Source organism: Armigeres subalbatus, chromosome 2 (genome assembly GCF_024139115.2).
Source record: "Armigeres subalbatus isolate Guangzhou_Male chromosome 2, GZ_Asu_2, whole genome shotgun sequence".
In the NCBI taxonomy this organism is placed as follows: domain Eukaryota; kingdom Metazoa; phylum Arthropoda; class Insecta; order Diptera; family Culicidae; genus Armigeres; species Armigeres subalbatus.
Genome location: NC_085140.1, coordinates 261,698,209 through 261,718,522, shown reverse-complemented (window position 1 = coordinate 261,718,522; position 20,314 = coordinate 261,698,209). Strand labels below are relative to the sequence as shown.

The window sequence follows — 20,314 nt, the reverse complement described above, 5'->3', positions numbered from 1 at the left end:
CAAAACAAAAACATGATGACAGTTCTGTGAAATATTTCGCGTTGACGTCTGACGAGACGTCACATTTCCCATAAATCATTTCCCACCGTGTAATTCTCGGGTACTTATTTAAAAGGACGTATGTGATTTTGTAAACAAAGATTTATACGTTGATTAAATCAAATTTTGTCCAATCTGATGAAGCTCCCACACAAACCAACACCATGAACAGGTAGCCGAAACCTCGCCCTATCTGTTTGAGTCAATGGTTTGCGTGAGAGAGCTATCATATTGGAGAAATCAACGTTTGAATCTTTGTTTACAAAATCACTTAGGTCCTTTTGAATAAGTACCCGAGAATTATTCTGCTTCTTGCTTTGCTTCGTTCGTTTTATCCGCGGTCTGGGGTGTGCGAAAAATCATCAGCTGCTGTGCGTTTTTCTGTACCCGCTGGATTCCGACGATTTAAGAGTCTAGTCCGGTGATCCTCCAGAGATCCTGTTTGAGACGCCTTCAATATGTCGTTGCTAGCACGGAACGTGGCAAGAAGCCTAGTGCAGGTAGGTTTTGTTTTGATTTCAAGTAGAAAGATTTGGACACAGAAAACGTTTATGTAACCATTCTGACTGCGCGCTTGTATCAAGTGTCCTTGGGGTTATTCCGGAGGTTATACTTAGCTGATTGAATGATGTGTAATTACTTTTTTCAGGCTTCCTGCCGTGGCATTCATTCCACCGGAGCAGCCCAAACCCCGAATGTGAGTACTGTTATGGATGGACGGTCCTATTTTTTTTAGCCATAGACAAACAGACGTATCGAGCAGGAGACGTATTCTCAAGATCATGCTCAACATGCTTTTAAGGTAGGGCTCAAACCCCAGTCCGTTCACAATTGGAAGATTTCTTCATTTCCCTAATCATAATTGCTGTGCACCGAAAAAGCATTCGAATATAAACAAGTCTTTCTTCAAGCAAAGAAGCGACCAGCTTTCACATTGATGTAACACCACCAGAGAAATACGGTTCGTATTTAAAACAGGTGAACGATGGAACATGTATTGAGTGAGTCGTCTGTTTCTCTGGGTTAAAAGTACAGAAATCAAAATATGCATGGGATTTTTTCACCAATCTGCTTTTAATTCTGAAAATTTTCAACAAAAAACCTATCCATTGTTCTCATTCCCATGCGAATAGAAATCGAAGGAGGGTCGTATCACTTGCACTATGATCCCTGGAGATGGTGTTGGCCCTGAGCTGATGTATTCGGTGCAAGAGGTATTTAAAGCCGCCGACGTTCCCGTTGACTTTGAGACGTTTTTCCTCTCCGAGGTGAACCCAGTGCTAAGCTCACCACTGGAAGATGTAGTCCGGTCCATCCGTAAGAATAAAGTTTGCCTTAAGGGTATCCTCGCTACTCCGGATTACAGCCGTACCGGTGAACTTGAAACGATGAACATGAAGCTGCGTAACGAGCTGGATTTGTATGCCAACGTTGTACATGTGGTTAGCTTGGAAGGTGTTAACACCCGGCACAAGGGCATCGATACCGTCGTCATCCGTGAGCAAACGGAGGGTGAATTCTCTGCTCTCGAGCATGAAACCGTTCCCGGGGTGATCGAATGTTTGAAAATTATCACCGCGCAGAAATCGGCTCGCATTGCCAAGTTTGCCTTCGACTACGCCACCAAGCACAACCGCAAGAAGGTAACCTGCGTCCACAAGGCCAACATTATGAAGTTGGGTGATGGCTTGTTCATGAGGAAGTGTGAAGAGGTAAGCAATTGCGAAAGTACCTATTTTATACTCAATTTCAACCATGACAACTTTTTCTACAGATCGCCAAACTTTATCCTCGTACGCAATTCGAAAAGATGATTGTTGATAATACAACGATGCAGCTAGTAAGCAACCCCAACCAATTCGACGTCATGGTTGCGCCGAATCTGTACGGTAACATCATCGACAATATTGCCTCCGGGTTGGTAGGCGGTGCTGGTGTTGTCGCTGGCGCTTCGTACTCCTCCGAGCATGCAGTTTTTGAGCCGGTGAGTTTGCATCATTTGTGTGGAAGTGCATTGCATATTTTTCCTTATTTAGTTAACACTTTTGGGATGGATGGGTCATCTATGCTAAGCGTATTGGATTGGCTTTGAAAATCATTGAAGAGAGCTAGGTCCACACTTTCTTCAGCAAAAATGTTCATCAGGATGTCGGCTAAACAGGGAAAAAAATGGAGGTCAAGATTGACCATGAAGACCCAGATATCCGATAACTTGGGGAGAATTCGCTTCTGAGAGCATGCAGATAAACCTGAAATGTTTTGTAGTCATTTTGATCATTGGGACGGTGATGCTCAAGGTTCTCCAAAACGTTCTTGAGTTCAGCCTACGGTATCTACCAGATCAAGCAAGTCCAACAGGCACATGCGCATCATGCAAACCCAATATTCTTGAATACAAGATGTTCAAGGTACTCCAAAACTGTCGGAATTTTGGCCTCGACAGCGGCAACCTCTCCTCAAAGGTTTGCCTGGACGAGCCACCATTTGACTCGGTTTGGGTTGTGGTATCAGTGCCCTTCGACAGAAGGGCCGCCGAGTCCGCACGATAACGACTAAGAAATATCCTTTTTAAAGCCTTGAAAAAGGCTGTTTGGTTAGGCATGTTTATAAATTAGAAAGAGGTTTAGATTTGAAACAATGATGTACCTATTTATTCCACATGATAGTTCACAAAAAACTAAATGCTAATGCACATTTATTATAATATATTATACATTATACAAAATTTTGGGTCATATCTGCTTCCTGATTTGCCAACCAATCAGCGCGCGTCTTGTATTCCCGTTATTTTGACGGGTAAAGCGTCATCATAATCGACGCATTTTTTATGGGCTTCTTCTTTTTCCTCCCTTAGGCTGCTGGTTTCCATTTTATAATGGAACCTTCCGTTAACATGACTTCGCAGGCCAAGTATGCCAGCTATCAATTGCCGTTTGTATGAAGAGTACGGGGACCGAAACACCCACAGTCGGCTCGGAATTAGTAGGATGGAATGCAAGATTTCAGGTGATCAATTTTAGGATTGGTAACTTGGGACAAACATTCAATCACGTTCGATTTGGGCGCGAACAAGTTCAACCCGATCAACAAAGGCTTTTTGCATTGTCCTCAATATCGATATGTAGGTACCCGACCTGGCTCAATCAGCATATGCGCACAATGGAAACCTAATCCTACGAGTACGATATGCTTAAGGTACTCCAAAACGTTCGCGAGTTCAGGGAACAGATTTTAGTAGATAAATCATGACTTTTGCAAATGTCCTCATCACCAGTATGCACCAAACCCAGTTTTAAAAGCATAGGATCCTAAATTCCATGCTGGAGTACCACCCTATTCGCCTTTCTCTACGGCTGTCATCCGAAAGCCAACTGACAGTTGACACTCAACCGGATGCTGATGCACGTCACGTCAAGAAGCGAGGCTACAACTTCAGAACACGCCGGTTGCACATTTTTATATGTTCGTTAATTAATGTAATTATGAGTACCAAATAAAGTTAATTGTTGTTACGTTATCTCTCTCGACTATCCTCACATCGTAACAAAGTGGCGACGAGTCGGTAAAAAGTCGCGCGGGTTTTTTTTTTCGTGGAAAAAAAACGATCGTATCAAAACAATCGCGTCGCGAGTGTCGTTTTCATCATGGTTGGACCTACACCCGGTGCAGCAAGTTCGACTGGGGATCAGCCGTTCAAGGAAACTATCCTACAGCTGCTCAGCAATCAACACTCGTTGATGACCCGTATGGCAGAACAAATGGCAAGCATCCAGGGGAATATCCAGAATACCAGTCGGAACGAGCTAATATTGGACTCCCTAGCGAGTAATATCACGGAATTCGCTTACGATTTGGAGAAGGGATCCTCTTTCGACGCTTGGTTCTCCAGTTATGCGGACCTCTTCGAGAAGGATGCTTCCAAATTAGACGACGACGCGAAAGTACGACTGCTGCTTCGAAAACTCAATCCCGCGGCACATGAAAGGTACACTTCAATCATTCTTCCGAAGCTTTCAAAGGAGTATTCCTTCGAGGAAAAGGTTGCCAAATTAAAAACCATTTTTGGTAGTCCTGTTTCGATATCAGTGCCTGCATACGGCGAAAGACGAAAACGAAGATTTTATCTCCTACTCCTGCAAAGTCAACCGAGCTTGTGTTGACTTCAAGCTGCAGGAGCTCAAAGAAGACCAATTCAAATGCCTTATTTTCGTGTGTGGTTTACGTTCACCCAAAGATTCTGACATACGGATGCGCCTGCTTTCGAAAATCAACGAAACGCAGGATATCACCCTGGAAAAAGTAGTGGAGGAGTGCAAAAGTTTGATCAACTTGAAGAAAGACACCGTTCTTATCGGTAGTCAATCTTCCCCCACCGTCGGAGCTGCTGCAACGCATGCTATTCGAGCGAATTCTCCTAATGGCAGGCACCATAAGAAGGAAAAGTTTGGTGGCAAGAAATCCGACACTTCTAAAACACCGTCTTGGTCATGCGGCGGCATGCATTTTTCCAGTCAGTGCACTTTCAAGAACCATAGATGCCATGAATGTGGTCGGACTGGCCATAAGGATGGCTACTGTTCCTGTTTCACAACCAAATCTAGGTACAGAAAAAAGCAGCAAAGTTATAAGAAGTACGCATCAAAGATTGTGACAGTTAAGAAGGTGAATCGCAGCCGGCGATACGTGGAGACGGCTATCAACGGAGTTCCAGTTGAACTGCAGCTGGACTCGGGCTCCGACATAACCATCATTTCGAAACAAAATTGGATCAATGTCGGAGCACCTAAAACATCTCCACCGGACTGCAAAGTTCAAACAGCTTCCGGCGAAAAATTGGGCATCGCTGCCATGTTTCGAGCATCGTATACCATTAACGGAACTCAGAAGGAAGGTAAATGTTACGTATGTTCAGCTGACTTTTCCCTAAATGTTTTAGGCTCAGACCTCATGGATGAGTTTGGGCTCTGGGACATTCCTTTCTCATCGTTTTGAAAGCTGGTCAGCAGTCCACAACCAGATCAGCAGGTACTCGAACTGAAAGAGAAGTTTCCTGACGTGTTCACCAACCGTATGGGACTTTGCACAAAAAAGCAAGTGCATCTCACGCTCAAGCCGGACGCTCAGCCGATATTCAAACCGAAGCGGCCTGTATCGTACAACATGGAGGCAGTAGTTGAGGACGAATTGAAGCGACTGGAAGACTCAGGCATCATCACACCGGTAGGTGCCGGTAGCCTATGCAGATTGGGCAGCTCCAATTGTCGTGGTCCGCAAGCCGGATCGATCTGTTCGTATCTGCGCGGACTTTTCCACCGGATTGAACAACGCTCTTGAATCGAACAGCTACCCATTACCACTTCCGGATGACATCTTCAATCGCATGGCGCAATGCACGGTATTCAGTCATATCGACCTATCAGATGCGTATTTGCAAGTTGAGGTCGATGAGGAAAGCAAAAAACTGGTTACAATCAACACCCACAAGGGTCTATACCGCTTCAACCGTCTGTCTCCCGGTGTGAAGACTGCACCTGGAGCGTTCCAGCAGATTATGGATACCATGCTGAGCGGTATCCCAGGTACAAGCCCATATCTCGACGATATTTTGGTCAGCGGCCGGAATGCCGAAGAACACAAGCGGAATTTGTACCTTGTCCTACAGCGTTTGCAAGAATATGGCTTCACGGTGAAGCTTGAAAAGTGTCGCTTTTTCAGGTGAAGTATTTGGGCCAACTTCTGGATTCTGAAGGCACACGCCCGGACCCAAATAAGGTGAAAGCAATCATAAACATGCCTCCGCCTCACGATGTATCCACACTCCGATCGTATTTAGGTGCGATAAATTATTATGGAAGGTACATTCGAGAAATGCGTACACACTACGCCAACCGCTTGATGAACTGCTAAAAGAGGGTTCCACCTTCCGTTGGTCGGATGCTTGCCAGCGCTCTTTTGATCGCTTCAAGGAAATTCTCCAATCACCGCTGTTGTTGACGCACTACAATCCTCGCCTTGAAATTGTTGTATCTGCAGATGCGTCGAATGTGGGCATTGGAGCCCGCATTGCTCATCGATTCCCAGACGGACAAGAGAAAGCCATCTATCATGCATCCCGAAGTCTAACACCAGCCGAATTCCGCTACAGTCAAATAGAAAAGGAAGCTCTGGGGTTGGTGTATGCGGTCACAAAGTTTCATCGGATGATCTACGGAAGGCACTTTGTTCTCCAGACCGACCACAAACCACTATTAGCGATTTTCGGGTCAAAGCGTGGTATACCTCCGTACACAGCGAATCGCCTTCAAAGGTGGGCTCTCACAATGCTTCTATATGATTTCCGTATAGAGTACATATCAACAGATCACTTCGGCCACGCTGACATCCTCTCACGTCTATTGAATTCACATGTTAAGCCAGACGAGGACTTCATTATTGCGTCCATTGAAGTTGAAACAGTCATCTGTAACATTGTATGTCAATCCATCGAGCAACTTCCGGTATCATATAAAATGATTGCCGCTGAGACCCGTCAGGATCGGACACTACAAGAAGTTATGAAGTTCATGCAACACGGATGGCCAATAGACGTAAAATCTCTCTCTGGAACTCCGGAGGCTCATCAGTTCTTTCTGCGCCGAGAATCGCTCTACTGTGCTCGGGACGTACTAATGTACATTAACAGAGTTGTGGTACCGAAAACGTTGCAGCAGAAGGTCATCCAGCAGCTCCATAGAGGACATCCTGGAATTGATCGTATGCGGTCATTAGCACGCAGTTATGTTTACTGGCCCAACATAGATGAGCAAATCACCGACCTTGTACGCACTTGCCAGCAATGTGCCTCGGTTGCGAAATCCGACCCCAAAACCAAGCTCCAATCGTGGCCAATCCCCGAGAAACCATGGCAAAGAGTACACGTGGATTTTTCGGGCCCTCTAAACGACACGTACTTTCTGCTTGTGGTTGATTCTTTTTCTAAATGGCCGGAAGTGATTCCAACCAAGCGTATTACCACCGCCGCAACGATTGCCAGCCTTCGAAAAATTTTCGGTAGATTTGGAATGCCGGAAGTTTTAGTGACCGATAACGGAGCGCAACTAACAAGCGACGCTTTCGAAGGATTCTGTGAGACAAATGGGATCATGCACCTCAAAACAGCGCCGTTTCATCCTCAGAGCAATGGACAGGCGGAGCGCTTTGTTGATACGTTCAAGAGAACCGTGAAGAAAATCCAAGCGGGAGACTTAGATGAAGCACTCGACATTTTTCTCTCCTGCTACCGATCAACGCCCTGTAAGAGTACACCTGGTGGAAAATCACCTGCTGAAATTCTGATCGGTCGTCCGATGCGCACGTCTTTGGAACTTCTTCGACCACCGAGCAAGTTTTCCAATGCAACTAACAGCAACCAAGATCGCCAGTTCAACAAGAAACATGGTGCAAAAGACAAGACCCTTGAAGTGCAAGACAAGGTGTATGCCCAAGTACACCATGGCAACAACTGGACCTGGTGCGAAGGTGAAATCGTAGAATGTATAGGCAGAGTTATGTACAACGTATGGCTTCCAGAGCAGCAACGTCTTATCCGCTCACACAGTAACCAACTGCGAAAACGTTACAATGACGACAACGTGGCACCAGGCCACACTGAACCAAATATTCCATTGGACCTCTTGTTAGGAGCTTGGGGTCTAAACCAGTCAAATGGATCAACGGTCGCTGCTACAATAGAACCTCCACAAGCTGAACCCGAAGGTTTCTCTGAAATGCAACGGGAATTTCTGCAGGAGCTTTTTGAGCCAACGAACCAACAACGCCGAGCACGAGTTCCGACTAGACCAGTCGACCCTAATGAAGCGCTTCTGCGTCGGTCATCAAGACAGCGAAATGCACCTATCCGTTACGAACCGTATCAACTCTACTAAAAGGGGAGGTGTTGGAGTACCACCCTATTCGCCTTTCTCAACGGCTGTCACCTGAAAGCCAACTGACAGTTGACACTCAACCGGATGCTGATGCACGTCACGTCAAGAAGCGAGGCTTCAACTTCAGAACACGCCGGTTGCACATTTTTATATGTTCGTTAATTAATGTAATTATGAGTACCAAATAAAGTTAATTGTTGTTACGTTATCTCTCTCGACTATCCTCACATCGTAACATTCCATAAACAAAAGATGTCTAAGGTCCTCGAAATTATCTTGATTTATGATTAAGACATGTCACCATATGCACAATAACTAAGGAGGTGTTTGTGTCGAGATGATTGATTGATGATTGAAGTCGTATAAGCTAAATGGACCTACTGGAATGTCATATCTAATATTGTCATAAGTAATCTGAGATCCAGGAGTTTTTGAAGAACTCAAATGGGTGTGTAATAAGTCAACCTTCGAGATAGAATACAGTCGATGTAATACATATCGAGATATGCGGAACATATAGTTCTTGAATCGTAGTTTGAAAGGACTATCAAAGTGACCGAGAAAATATGTTAGTATGGCATCATTAGTTTACACGAGTTGATATCGAGTCTTGGAACATTGACTCATGGAGGGTCCATTGTAGCTTGTAAAAGAATTGAGTGAAATCCTATCAGCTCGATGGAACTGCTGGGATGTTTAGTGATGTACGGATATATTATTCAGGACTTGGTTGATCGGGTACATCGCATGTTCGGAACTCCAGGACGTTTTGGAGAACCGAAAAGGCATGTAGTAGCTTGTAAAAGAAATGAGCGAAATTCTATCGGCTCAATGGACCTGCTGGGATGCTCAACGATGCAAGAATACATCGTGCAGGGCTTGGCGTATCGGGTAGATCACATGTTTTGAACTCAAGGGCGTTTTGGAGACCCTGAAATAGTTCGCGTTTATTCAAAACTCGATCAATTTATGTCTTATGATCACATAGATATTTTTGGACATATATCTCAGCTTAGGACATTTTGTTTCTAGACAAAATTCTTGATACATTTGAGGAAATGTATTCCAGAACAGTTTGGACGGCCAAGAACATCCGAAAAAAATTGGCAGGTCCAATGAAAACAACCCAAAATACGTCAAATCTCCGTAAAAAAAAGTCGTACTGGAAGAGGGCCATTTTGCATAACGACCATTTGATATAATCGTTGGAAAGATGCGTCAAATACGGCACAACGGATTTTTGAGTATGAATATGATTCCATCTTTAGAAGTATGCATTTTTTCGGAATACGACAAAACAGTAGATTTGCCTTTAGAAATGGGATTTGCAAAACATTATTCACCAACTGCCATTGTATAATTTATTTTTTCATTATACCAAAAAGGTTCTCGAAAAAATAAAAATATGTCGGAAATCCGTAAAATGTGCTCCACCCGTTGAGTACGAAACTCAATTTTTCGTTTGCTAAACGAAATTGTGGGAACCGCTCCATAAATTCTGGGAAACTCACACTCCAAGAATTCTGGGGTTTTCCGTCTCCAGACATTCTGTAAAATTACCTCGAAAGAATTTTAGAGAACCTCAGTCTACCTGGATTATTGCTGCTTAGAGAATTTCACCTTCAGAAACTCTACTTTTTCTCATAAAAAGTCACTATTTTCAAGTCACAAAGGTAGGATCCTAGCATGGGAAAGAAATTTCATATAATGTAACGCTTTGTGTACTCGTCGATAAAGTTGCTTTATAGTAAAACTGATGGATGTATAAAAAATAAACTCTCTAGGCTTGTTATCCCGAAAGTCGATCTTAGCTTCTTCTTGTCTTTAATTTTCTACTAATCCAGCTTTTAAGCCTCAGTTATTAGATTTTCAATAATTTAATGTACAGATTCTATGTCACTAATCATGAATGTACTGTGAGTTAAGCAGAATGCGATCGTGAATCCAAACTAATTCCAAAAGCCTAATTGATTTTTTAATATTATTGAAAAAAAAACTATTAAACTCCATAATCAATTGAACTATTGAAATTGAATCTTTTTAATTCTACATGAATTTTCTGGTGCGATCGCTTATTGAAGTTTCCACCAAATATATTATGATGATAAATAAAATAACAGTGAAATTTTAAATATTTTGAAATTTTGAATTTGAACTACCGTTTGATACTCCGAAGAAACTTCTTTTTAAGGAATTTTGGAAGCCTAAACAAACTATTTGGATTTAAAAATGATTCTTTGGCCTCTGGCAATCTGTGCTATGGTTAATTGTGAATTAATGTAATCCCGATGCAAATTAAACACATTTAAGATTGTCATTTAGAAATTATTGTTAACTAAAATTCTTAGATTACACGCAGAGAAATGTTTTTTAAACTCAATGATATTATGTATAAAAACAACAAAAATAATTATTGTTCCCCGGCTAATAATTTTATTTGTTGAATTCAACAAAAAAACAGATTTGATTAGACAAAAAATATTGTTGTTTCTACAATGTTCCAAAACAGCACTCAAAATAAAAATTGTTGAATTTACAATATATTTTTTTGTTTGTACAAAAAATATTTTTAAACCAAAAAGAAATATTTTTGCTTTCAACAATATTTTTCTTAAATTAAAAAAAAAATATTGTAATCAAAAATTTATTTTAAATGTTATATTAAATTTCTTGTGATTATCAATTATTTTAATTTTTGATTAGGCGTCGTGTGGAAAATAAAACCACAATAATTATATTTGTAATTGTTTCAAATATTTACTTTACAAACTTGATTATAATATACTCTATTATTTATACTGGATTGTAGTAGAAACAACAATTGAAATTTTTGAATTAAATATTTTTCAGTTTTGATTTTAAAGATAAAATATTTGAGTTTAAAAAATATTTCAATAATTTTATTTTTTAGTTCAAAAAGGTAGATTTTCTCTGCGTGTAGGTATGAAAAACCCCTGATTTCATAGAGGAGCTTCAAAGTTTTTCTATACATCTTACGTCGAGTCTTTAATCTCAAAAATATATTTAAATTTGTTACTACGATCGTTGTTTATTTGTCCGTTAATGTTCATAATAGGGGAACGGTTCGACACTTCATCCCATAGCTCCTATTTCCATCCCATCAAAAACAAAGCAATTAAAAGGAATTTGGTTTGTTTCTTATTTTTGTGGTTTTTTCACCATTGAGCACGCGTGTTAGCAAAAAGAAGTGACGAGATTGGTGCTGTATTTCTTTGTTTTGCGATGAGATGAATATATGTTCAGTGAGATGGAAAACGGAACAGTTCCCCTATATTTTATGATGCAGCAGTGCTAGTTCTAGAAACAGTCTTTTTTTTGAAAGGAAATATTTTTTTTATTTTTTAAAGTTTTTCAAATGAACAGATGAATCTAATTTCGATTATATTTTGGAAAAAAATCTATATCTAGCAATTCAAGCTCTATCTAGAATAAGGGCGAATGTCGCAAGAGAGGATTCTCTTCGTCGACTTCCCTCTTTCATATAAAAGTGACAAGCAGCAGATTTCTTTGTTGTTTATCACCTCCGAACGATAGAAAACAATGCCAACTTGCGTTCTGAGGTGATAAACTGCAAAGAAATCCCCTGCTTGTCACTTTTATTCAAAAGAGGGGAAGCCGATGAAGAGAATTCTCTCTTGCGACATTCGCCCTTTTACCAGATAGAGCTTGAATTATTACATGATTTTCAATCATAAACAGGCATTTTCACATACAGAGATTGTAGGAAAAAGTTCGAAGTCATACAAAACATTGTTCCCCACAATAATGTAGAACTTGTTGCAAAACTGTTGTTTAAATTAAAACCCCCTCACAAAGACAAAACAATACTGAAGTTCCCTCTGCTCCACGGCCAGCAGCTTCAGTTCTTTTCTTTCAATCAACGGGTATATACAATATATCAATAACAATCTTCCATATATCTACCCAAAAGCAAGTACAACTAGCCGGACCCTGTTTCCTAGCTATCTTCCATCAAAATCGAGGAGTCCCACACAATCTGGTATTCCAACACTCCACCCTAAGGTCGCCTCGCGACACTTTTTGCTCCTTCTAACGCTGAGGCTGAGCCTCCTCCTTGCAAAACAATCCCTGGTATATTTCCATTGCTCGTACAAATGGTCTTTACTCCGAAGTTTGCACGCCAACTTTTCTAGCACATGCGCCTGTACAAGTGGCCCGACTCCAATGCATACACAACGCGTCTCGATGTTCTGCTCACCAGCTACGTGCATTCATCCTTCTGGATTCCTGCTAACCAGCCAGCAACCAACCGAACATTCCCCAAGTAACATTTTATGTTTTATAACGCTCTTGAAGATCACATTTTACCCTTCAAGAGTGTTATGAAACCAGTGTAAAACCAAAATATTAATAGGGTCCAACCTTCTAATGAATTCCGCCGGGCACCTGCTTCCCAGCTATCTTTTATCAACACCGAGGTGTCCCACACTATCTGGTGTTCCAACAATACCGTGTAACCATTTTTGACTCACTGGCTAGTTCTTAACTTCAAATGAAACTAAATTTTGAGTGTTACTGGTAAAACCATTCCAAATCTTATTCATCAAGTTCTCACGCGCGAGTAAACTCGTTTTAAAGAAGCTTGAGTTTTTCATGCATAATCCTTTCGGTTCTCTCATTTGCCGGAAAATCAATCAAGGCGAAAATACAAAACATCCTGAGGTGAGTTAGTTGGATGATTCGAATAATGCAAGATTTTACCTTGATTCAAATCGTACATGAGTTTTGAGATCTTGAAAGTCACTATTCGGTCACTTTTTCTGCAAATGAAGGTCACTATTTGGTCTCTTTTTTCGACAACGTTGGTCACTAAAGTCACTATTTCAGGCCTGGTAGCGAGTCACTTTTAAGTGACTTGGTCACTATTTTGAGCCTAGTCACTAAAAAGTCACTATTTGCATCCAAAAGTCACTAAAGTCACTATTTTCTAAAAAATGGTCACTAAAGTCACTATTTTTGCATTGCCTGTTGTAAATTTTTCAGGCATTATTTTAATTATTTTATATTTCACAAATGGTCCTACCAAAGATTTATAAGATTTGTGAGTCCAAATAGTTCACCGTCTAGGAATCAGTTAGATCATTTTACATCATTCTTTAGCTGTTGTACACAAAACTTTGAGCTCATATTAAACAAAAAAAAGTTGTTGCAATTATCAACATAATTTTGTGACACAACTTGTAACTAACTATCCGTTCCCATGACGCCGGGTGGTGTGTTACGTAATATGAGCTACAACACTGCTAGATTCTGGCTGATCCAACAATTACCATCCTCTATATCTAACTCCGAGGTACTTATGAGAGCGTCGCAATCACTGGCCTCTTGCTTCCATCCTCTCCCCCCTTATGATCAAGATGGGCGTGGCCAGTAGCAGTAATCCTCATGCTTTTGATGTTTTTGCCTTTTCATTATTCATTCTAGATAAGGATTTCAATAACTAGTGTTTGCAATCTACAAATTATACCGAAACAATGCTAATTTTGTTGATTTGTTGTTGCAATTTGTTGCTCTATAACTCAAAACTTCATACAAAAGTTACTATTTGGTTACTTTTTCTGCAATTGAAAGTCACTATTTGGTCACTTTTTTCGTCATCGTTGGTCACTAAAGTCACTATTTTGAACGGCATTCATCGCTACCAGCCATGCTATTTTGAGCAGCATTGATCGCTACCAGCCCTGACTCTATCATAAACATTGTTTTTTCTTTACTTTTTTTCAGGGTGCGCGTCACACTTTCGCCGAGGGTGTCGGCAAAAACATCGCCAATCCCACAGCTATCCTGCTGTGTTCGTCCAAGATGTTACGTCACGTCAACCTGCTACCATACAGCCAGATGATTTTCCAGGCCGTGCAAAACGTACTTAAGGCGGGCAAAGTCCGCACCAAAGATCTGGGCGGTCAGTCTACTACCGACGATTTTACCAAAGCCGTCATTCATAATCTGCAATAGGAGGGTGCAAGCTACAGCTACATAAACCAGCGTTTGTAATAATACACCCTACAACGCATCTGTATTAAACACTAGCACTGTATCAAGTGCAAACCAGTCAATTTTATTTGTATTTTTTGGTTTAATCTCCATTTTTTAGTTTTTTTTCTTCAAATAAAATAAAAACATATTTATTTCAATATTTCTCTGCTAAAGTCAACAATCGAATAACCAATCGAAATTATCAAAAACAGTTTTTTTTATTCCATGTTCCCATCTAGCAAGGATGTTGCCGTTGGATTCGTATTCGTAATAGAAAATAAAACTAAAGTTTCGAAGCAAATGCGGTCTATTTTTTCACCTTCTTCGGTTTAGCTAGTTCCAAAACGCGATCGCTTGCTTTGGCCTTTAGCGCACGAGGGTCCACCGTGAAAGGGTTCTCTCGGTATTCGTTTTTCACGTTTCGATAAATTTTAGGTTTAGCAAGATCAAGAACTCGCTGTGAAGCTGCAAGATAATACAAGAAGTTACAGAGAAACCCAGCGCTTAAATTATCAAACCGAACGTACCGACAGCTTTTAGGACATTTTCTGGGATCGCCAGGTCTTCCTTGATAGGGCCTTTGGTTCGTCTGTGTCTCTCCTTCGGCACACAAAGTTCTCTCAAACGATTGCTGGCCGTCGCTTTCAATGCACCCGGTTTTACCGCTACGAGTTTTTCAGGTCCTGTGTACTTTTTATTTTCCCATCGGGGGGTGGATAGACTCAGAATCCGGTCCAGCAATTCAATTATGGGCATCTTTTTGTGTGCTTTAAATTTAGGCTTATGTACTGCCTTCGGCTGCGCGTTCTTGGACAGCCATTGCTGGTGCTGCTTCCATTGTTCCGGGGTCATTTTTACCATTTTATAACTGGAAAAATATTTTCACATGCTCAAGATTGTTGAGGGTAACAAAGTCCATAACTTACTCTGATGGTAATTGAACGTTCGCCAATCGACTGTACACCGTAAACATGCTCCGTTTGATGCGTTTGCCAAACCTGTCGTACCAGCACCGATTGATGAATCGGCGGTACGCGTCTCGAGCAGCAATCAGTTTCCGTACCTTCGGAAGGGCTAATTGCTGGATCCTTGTCGATGCGTACGGTTCCTGATAGGCACGGAGCAGCTGGATTGTCCTACCGTACTGTGATACCGGCCGATGGTGGAACTTGGCGCCACGACATTTCGGCTTAGCCAGCTTGCCAATGCGCCGGGAGGTTCGGTATTTGCGGACAGTGCTTGGCTTCTTTTGGCCAGAAAAATCGCAATTGACCAATGGGCAGTTACATGGTGTGTAGAGGAAAGACTTGCGAAAGTTACTGAAATTTGGAATTTTTAATGAATTTTTAGTTTCGTCACACATTTCCGGTTTCAGTTTTGACGTTTTGACGTGTTTCAATGATTTTTTCTTGTTTTTCATCTGCAGTTTGACTTGTCTGGCTAACTGCGATCTTTATATTACGAAAAAAAAAAGTTATAACAACAAGAATCATGAAGGAGTTTATTAAGGTTTTTGTTTGTTTTAGGAAACTTAAAACGAGATTTCAATTCCATTTGTTGGAAAATTACATTTTCAAAGACCATGTTTCTTCTCTTTCTGCACGCGCAACGTGCGCATATTTCTACGCATACGCCTCATATTCCAGAAAGAAGCACGTGGAGTGATTGCACACCATGTGACATTGAGCGAAATGCCATGCTACTTGTAGACACTAAGCTCACCTTGATAATAATAAACACCGCGGTTGAGCTCAGGGGCCCCCTGTACTATCCGATAAATTGATTTAGCAACTGATGCATACCTATGTTTCAAATTTTGATGTGGGAGTATTCTCGATAGTCTTTCTCTGATGTAACGCTTCATTTCTGGTTTTAGTGGATCGATCGGGTGAGACGGTCATCCATACACTACCTAAGTTACCTCTCTCAGGTTCTGATTGCAGATTTCCGTTTTATCCTTATTAAATAAAAACCGACAATATGCTGCCCTGGGTTTCATCTATCTATCGACGGTATGACGGGGCAAGATGTAATCTTGTAATCTTGTAATATCAACGCACCCTCTGACCATAGCCTATCTGCGTTGTATTTAAATACCGCTGAGCGATACGTCTACCGGGCAACACGTCCGGTGTTATTTAAATTTACTAATGATATTGATTATTCACGATGTATCTAAATATGTGGCAAGTCAATTCATTCACCGATCAGATTAGAACGAGCTCAGTGCAATTAAAATATAAACGCAATACTTATCTGCAATTCACAGAGGATGTTGGGATTGTCCTTGAAGTAATCTCGTTGTGAACACAGACTTCCTGTATTGACGGTGGTTGTAGGTAGTATTAGTTATGAATACCACTGCTGATACCGGAACTATGAGATTTTCTTGAAGTCTTGAAGTCTTCTTCATCATTGGTCGTCTGGAAAGAGGTAGATAAAAGAATTGGGCCGCTTTCACTCGCCAGCCCGCAAAACATTAGTAAGTAATTAATCTTACTACAAAGACAAAAATTCAGTTCTTATAATTCTGCCTTATTAATGGTTATCATACATGCATATCTGCTATTTAACTTAACTAAAAACATATCCTCAATACTTAATAAAGCGATAACTGTATATAGTTACTATTATTGTCCATATATACCTACTATTCAATCTAGGATTCCAAATCGGATAAATGATTTCAGTTCCTAACTAAAAGATTATCCTCAACGCTTTGGCTGTCAATACTTACTTGATACTTGATGGGCTACAGCTCTTCGATGAACCTACGCCGAATGGAGTAACCTTCTCCACTGGACTCGATCCTGGGCCAATCGCTTCCAGTCGCCCTGAACATTGAGCGCCCTCAGGTCCTCTTCAACTGCAAAAAGCCATCGTGTACGCGGCCTTCCACGAAGCCTGCGGCCTCTTCCGGTTTCTCTACTAAATAGTATCTTCGCTTGACGTTCTTCCGGCATACGAACAACGTGACCAGCCCACCGTAGTCTGCCGTGTTGTATAAGCTTAATAATATCCAGCCCTTTATACACCTGGTACAATTCGTGATTCATGCGACGCCGCCAGATACCGTTCTCCTGATTACCGCCGAGTATTGTCCGCAGCACCTTACGCTCAAACACTCCGAGAGCTCTCCGATCAGCCTCCTTTAACGTCCATGTCTCATGGCCATATAAAGCCACCGGAAGAATCAGAGTAGTATACAGCGCGAGTTTTGTTTTCGTTTGCAGACTACGGGACTTAAGCTGGTTACGAAGTCCGTAATAAGCCCTATTTGCAGCTGCAATACGCCTTTTCACCTCGCGGGTAACATCATTATCGCACGTCACTAATGTTCCAAGATACTCAAATTCTTCTACCACTTCAAATTTTTCACCATCCAGCACTATTTCGCTACCACCACCACTAATGAACCCACGTTGATTGCCAGCGACCATGTACTTCGTTTTGCTGGTATTGATCGTGAGTCCAATCCTCGCTGTCTCCCTCTTAAAGGCGCAAAAGCCTCTTCCACGGCACGGCGATCAAATCCGATAATATCGATATCGTCCGCAAATCCCAAGAGCATGCGCGATTTTGTGATGATGGTATCGCTTCTTTGCACACCAGCTCTCCTAATCGCTCCCTCGAGCGCTATATTGAACAGTAGGTTCGAGAGTGCATCACCCTGCTTCAATCCATCTAAGGTAACAAATAACGTCGATATTTCATCCGCAACCCTTACACTTGATTTCGATCCGTCCAACGTTATACGAATCAGCCGTATCAGTTTCGCCGGAAAACCATGTTCAAGCATAGTTTGCCATAATTCATTCCGTTTCACTGAATCGTACGCCGCCTTGAAATCAATAAACAGATGATGTGTCTGCAAAGTTGTACTCCCGGAATTTATCAAGGATTTGTCTCAGGGTAAACATTTGATCCGTCGTTGATCGGCCCTCACGAAAACCTGCTTGGTATTCGCCGACGAAGGACTCTTCAAGCGGTCTCAATCTGTTGAACAGAATACGGGACATAATTTTGTACGCCGAATTAAGGAGGGTTATTCCTCGGTAATTGACGCACTCCAGTCTGTGCCCTTTCTTAAAGGGAGGGCAAATGAGGCCGTTCAACCAGCTAGTAGGCATTTCCTCGTCTTCCCATATTTTCGACATAATATGGTGCAGAACTTCATAAAGCTGCTCACTGCCATGTTTGAGAAGTTCAGCCGGGAGCTGGTCCTTCCCCGCAGCCTTATTGTATTTCAGTTCTTTTACAACTTTTTTAACCTCATCTAGTGTTGGCGACGCCACAGCTTGTCCATCGTCGCTAATATTTATTCTATTCACCGATGCTTCCACAATTCAACAAAGTCTCGAAGTGTTGCTTCCACCTGGCAGCCACTTCAGTTTTATCTGTCAGCAAATTCCCTTGTTGGTCGTTGCACATGACGGGAGATGGCGCTGTCTTTCTCCGCACGCCATTGACAGACTCATAAAACCTCCGCATATCGTTCTGCTCCATTTTTTCCTGCGCCTCACTTATAACTTGTTCTTCGTACTCTTTTTTCTTCCTGCGGTGGGTTCGTTTTTCGGCTGCTCTTGCTTCCTTGTACCGATCTCTATTAGATCGGGTACTTGACACCAACATCCGGCTTCTGGTAACGTTCTTCTCGTCTGTCACTCTCTGACACTCCACATCGAACCAACCCGTCCTGGGTCGCCTCTGTGCAGTGCCTACCACTTCTCGTGCTGTTGCGCTCACCGCTCCATGGATCGACTCCCATAGATCGTTGATGTTGTCGCTAACGTTGATTGCACTTATCCGTTCGTCGAGCTTCTGGCGGTACTCAGCCGATACTCCTTCCGCCGACAATCGCTGGATATTGTAACGCATCGTTCGCTGTGATCTTTCATTCGATACAGTTGACAACCGTGATCGAATTTTACTGACAACGAGGTAGTGATCAGAGTCAATGTTCGGACCTCTGAATGTCCGCAAATCGATAACATCCGAGAAATGGCGCCCATCCACCAGAACATGGTCTATCTGGTTGCAAGTTTCACCATTTGGGTGTCTCCAGGTGTGCTTTCGGATGTTCTTTCGTGCAAATTAGGTGCTACTGATGGTCATCCCTCTGGCAGCAGCAAAATCTACTAGCCGTAGGCCGTTGGCATTGGTAGCGGAGTGAAGCCTCTCCCTTACCATTTATGGGACGGGAAAAGTCCTCTCTACCGACCTGAGCGTTAGCGTCTCCGATAACAATTTTCACGTCATGCTTTGGGCACTCTCCATAGGCTTTATCAAGACATTCATAAAACGTGTCTTTCACGTCGTCGGATTTATCGTTTGTCGGTGCGTAAACGTTGATTAGGCTGTAATTGAAGAATTTGTCCCGTATCCTCAACACACAGATTCGTTCGCTGATGGGTTTCCACCGCATCACTCGCTTCATCTGCTTGCCCATCACTACGAAACCAACTCCATGCTCTGCTTTTTCACCGCCGCTGTGATAGATGTTATACTTGAATGCAGTGTTGGTCGTGGGGTCCACGGCTCGGAATTCACGTTCTCCGGATCTAGGCCATCGGACTTCTTGAATAGCAGCCACGTTCACTCCAACCTTCTGCAGTTCACGAGCCAGAAGGCTCACTCGTCCAGGTTCATTTAGGGTCCTGACATTCCAGGTACCGAGTTTCCAATCATAGTCCTTATTTCGTTGCCGGGTCGGTTGCTAAAAATAACGTTCTCTTTTTCTTCTATCTCCATTTTTCGTGGTATTTGAGAGGCTTCAGTAAGCTACCTTACCGGGGTCGCGTTACCTACATCGCGATGATGGGGCTGCCACCTTAGGTATAGCTGACGCGATACAGCATTTCGTTAATCAGCCGCTGGGTACCAGGCAGACGTTGTTTGAGCCGCACCTCCTGGTGAACAGACGCTCGAGGCGTACCTTCTCACTCTAGCTGATGTCAGAAGGACAACAGTGCCCAGGCTGCACTACCAGCTAAGTACACAACCCTTAGCTGGGGGTCTTTTGTCATCGGACGACCCGTGGAAGCGTGAGATAGGGACTTGTGGGGACCAGAGCTCTGTTGGGCGCTCCTTCCTTGATGTCAACCCACCATTTTGCAGCCCTTTGGCTGTCAATAGTCTTCACAATATGAACTCTGAAGGTTATAACTTGTTCAATCCTACATCTGTTTATATTAAAACTCAATCCCAACTGCCTCGAAACCGCTTTCAACACACAACTGCCCCGAGCACAGCCACTACATGCGACCCACAGGACCCCAATCGAGGACGGCCTACACTATATACCATTACAACGCAGAGCTTACACCCTCTCC

At 42.4% G+C, this 20,314-nt stretch overlaps 3 protein-coding genes across 3 annotated transcripts; 2 read left to right on the top strand and 1 right to left on the bottom strand.

The window, feature by feature from the left end:
- The first annotated feature begins 350 nt into the window (after positions 1–350).
- On the top strand, positions 351–14,283 carry LOC134212160 (isocitrate dehydrogenase [NAD] subunit beta, mitochondrial). The gene is made up of 5 exons (XM_062689773.1): positions 351–539; positions 689–736; positions 1,173–1,751; positions 1,814–2,023; positions 13,731–14,283. Exons 1-5 carry the CDS (start codon positions 498–500, stop codon positions 13,959–13,961), a joined length of 1,110 nt encoding a protein of 369 aa, XP_062545757.1. The 5' UTR covers positions 351–497; the 3' UTR covers positions 13,962–14,283.
- On the top strand, positions 5,683–7,964 carry LOC134216015 (uncharacterized protein K02A2.6-like). The gene has a single exon (XM_062695055.1). The coding sequence runs from the start codon at positions 6,240–6,242 to the stop codon at positions 7,962–7,964; it is 1,725 nt and encodes a 574-aa protein (XP_062551039.1). The 5' UTR covers positions 5,683–6,239.
- On the bottom strand, positions 14,101–15,436 carry LOC134212161 (uncharacterized). Its single transcript, XM_062689774.1, has 3 exons — positions 14,909–15,436; positions 14,510–14,850; positions 14,101–14,447 (listed from the first exon to the last, which is right to left on the bottom strand). Exons 1-3 carry the CDS (start codon positions 15,400–15,402, stop codon positions 14,290–14,292), a joined length of 993 nt encoding a protein of 330 aa, XP_062545758.1. The 5' UTR covers positions 15,403–15,436; the 3' UTR covers positions 14,101–14,289.
- Positions 15,437–20,314: the final 4,878 nt, after the last annotated feature.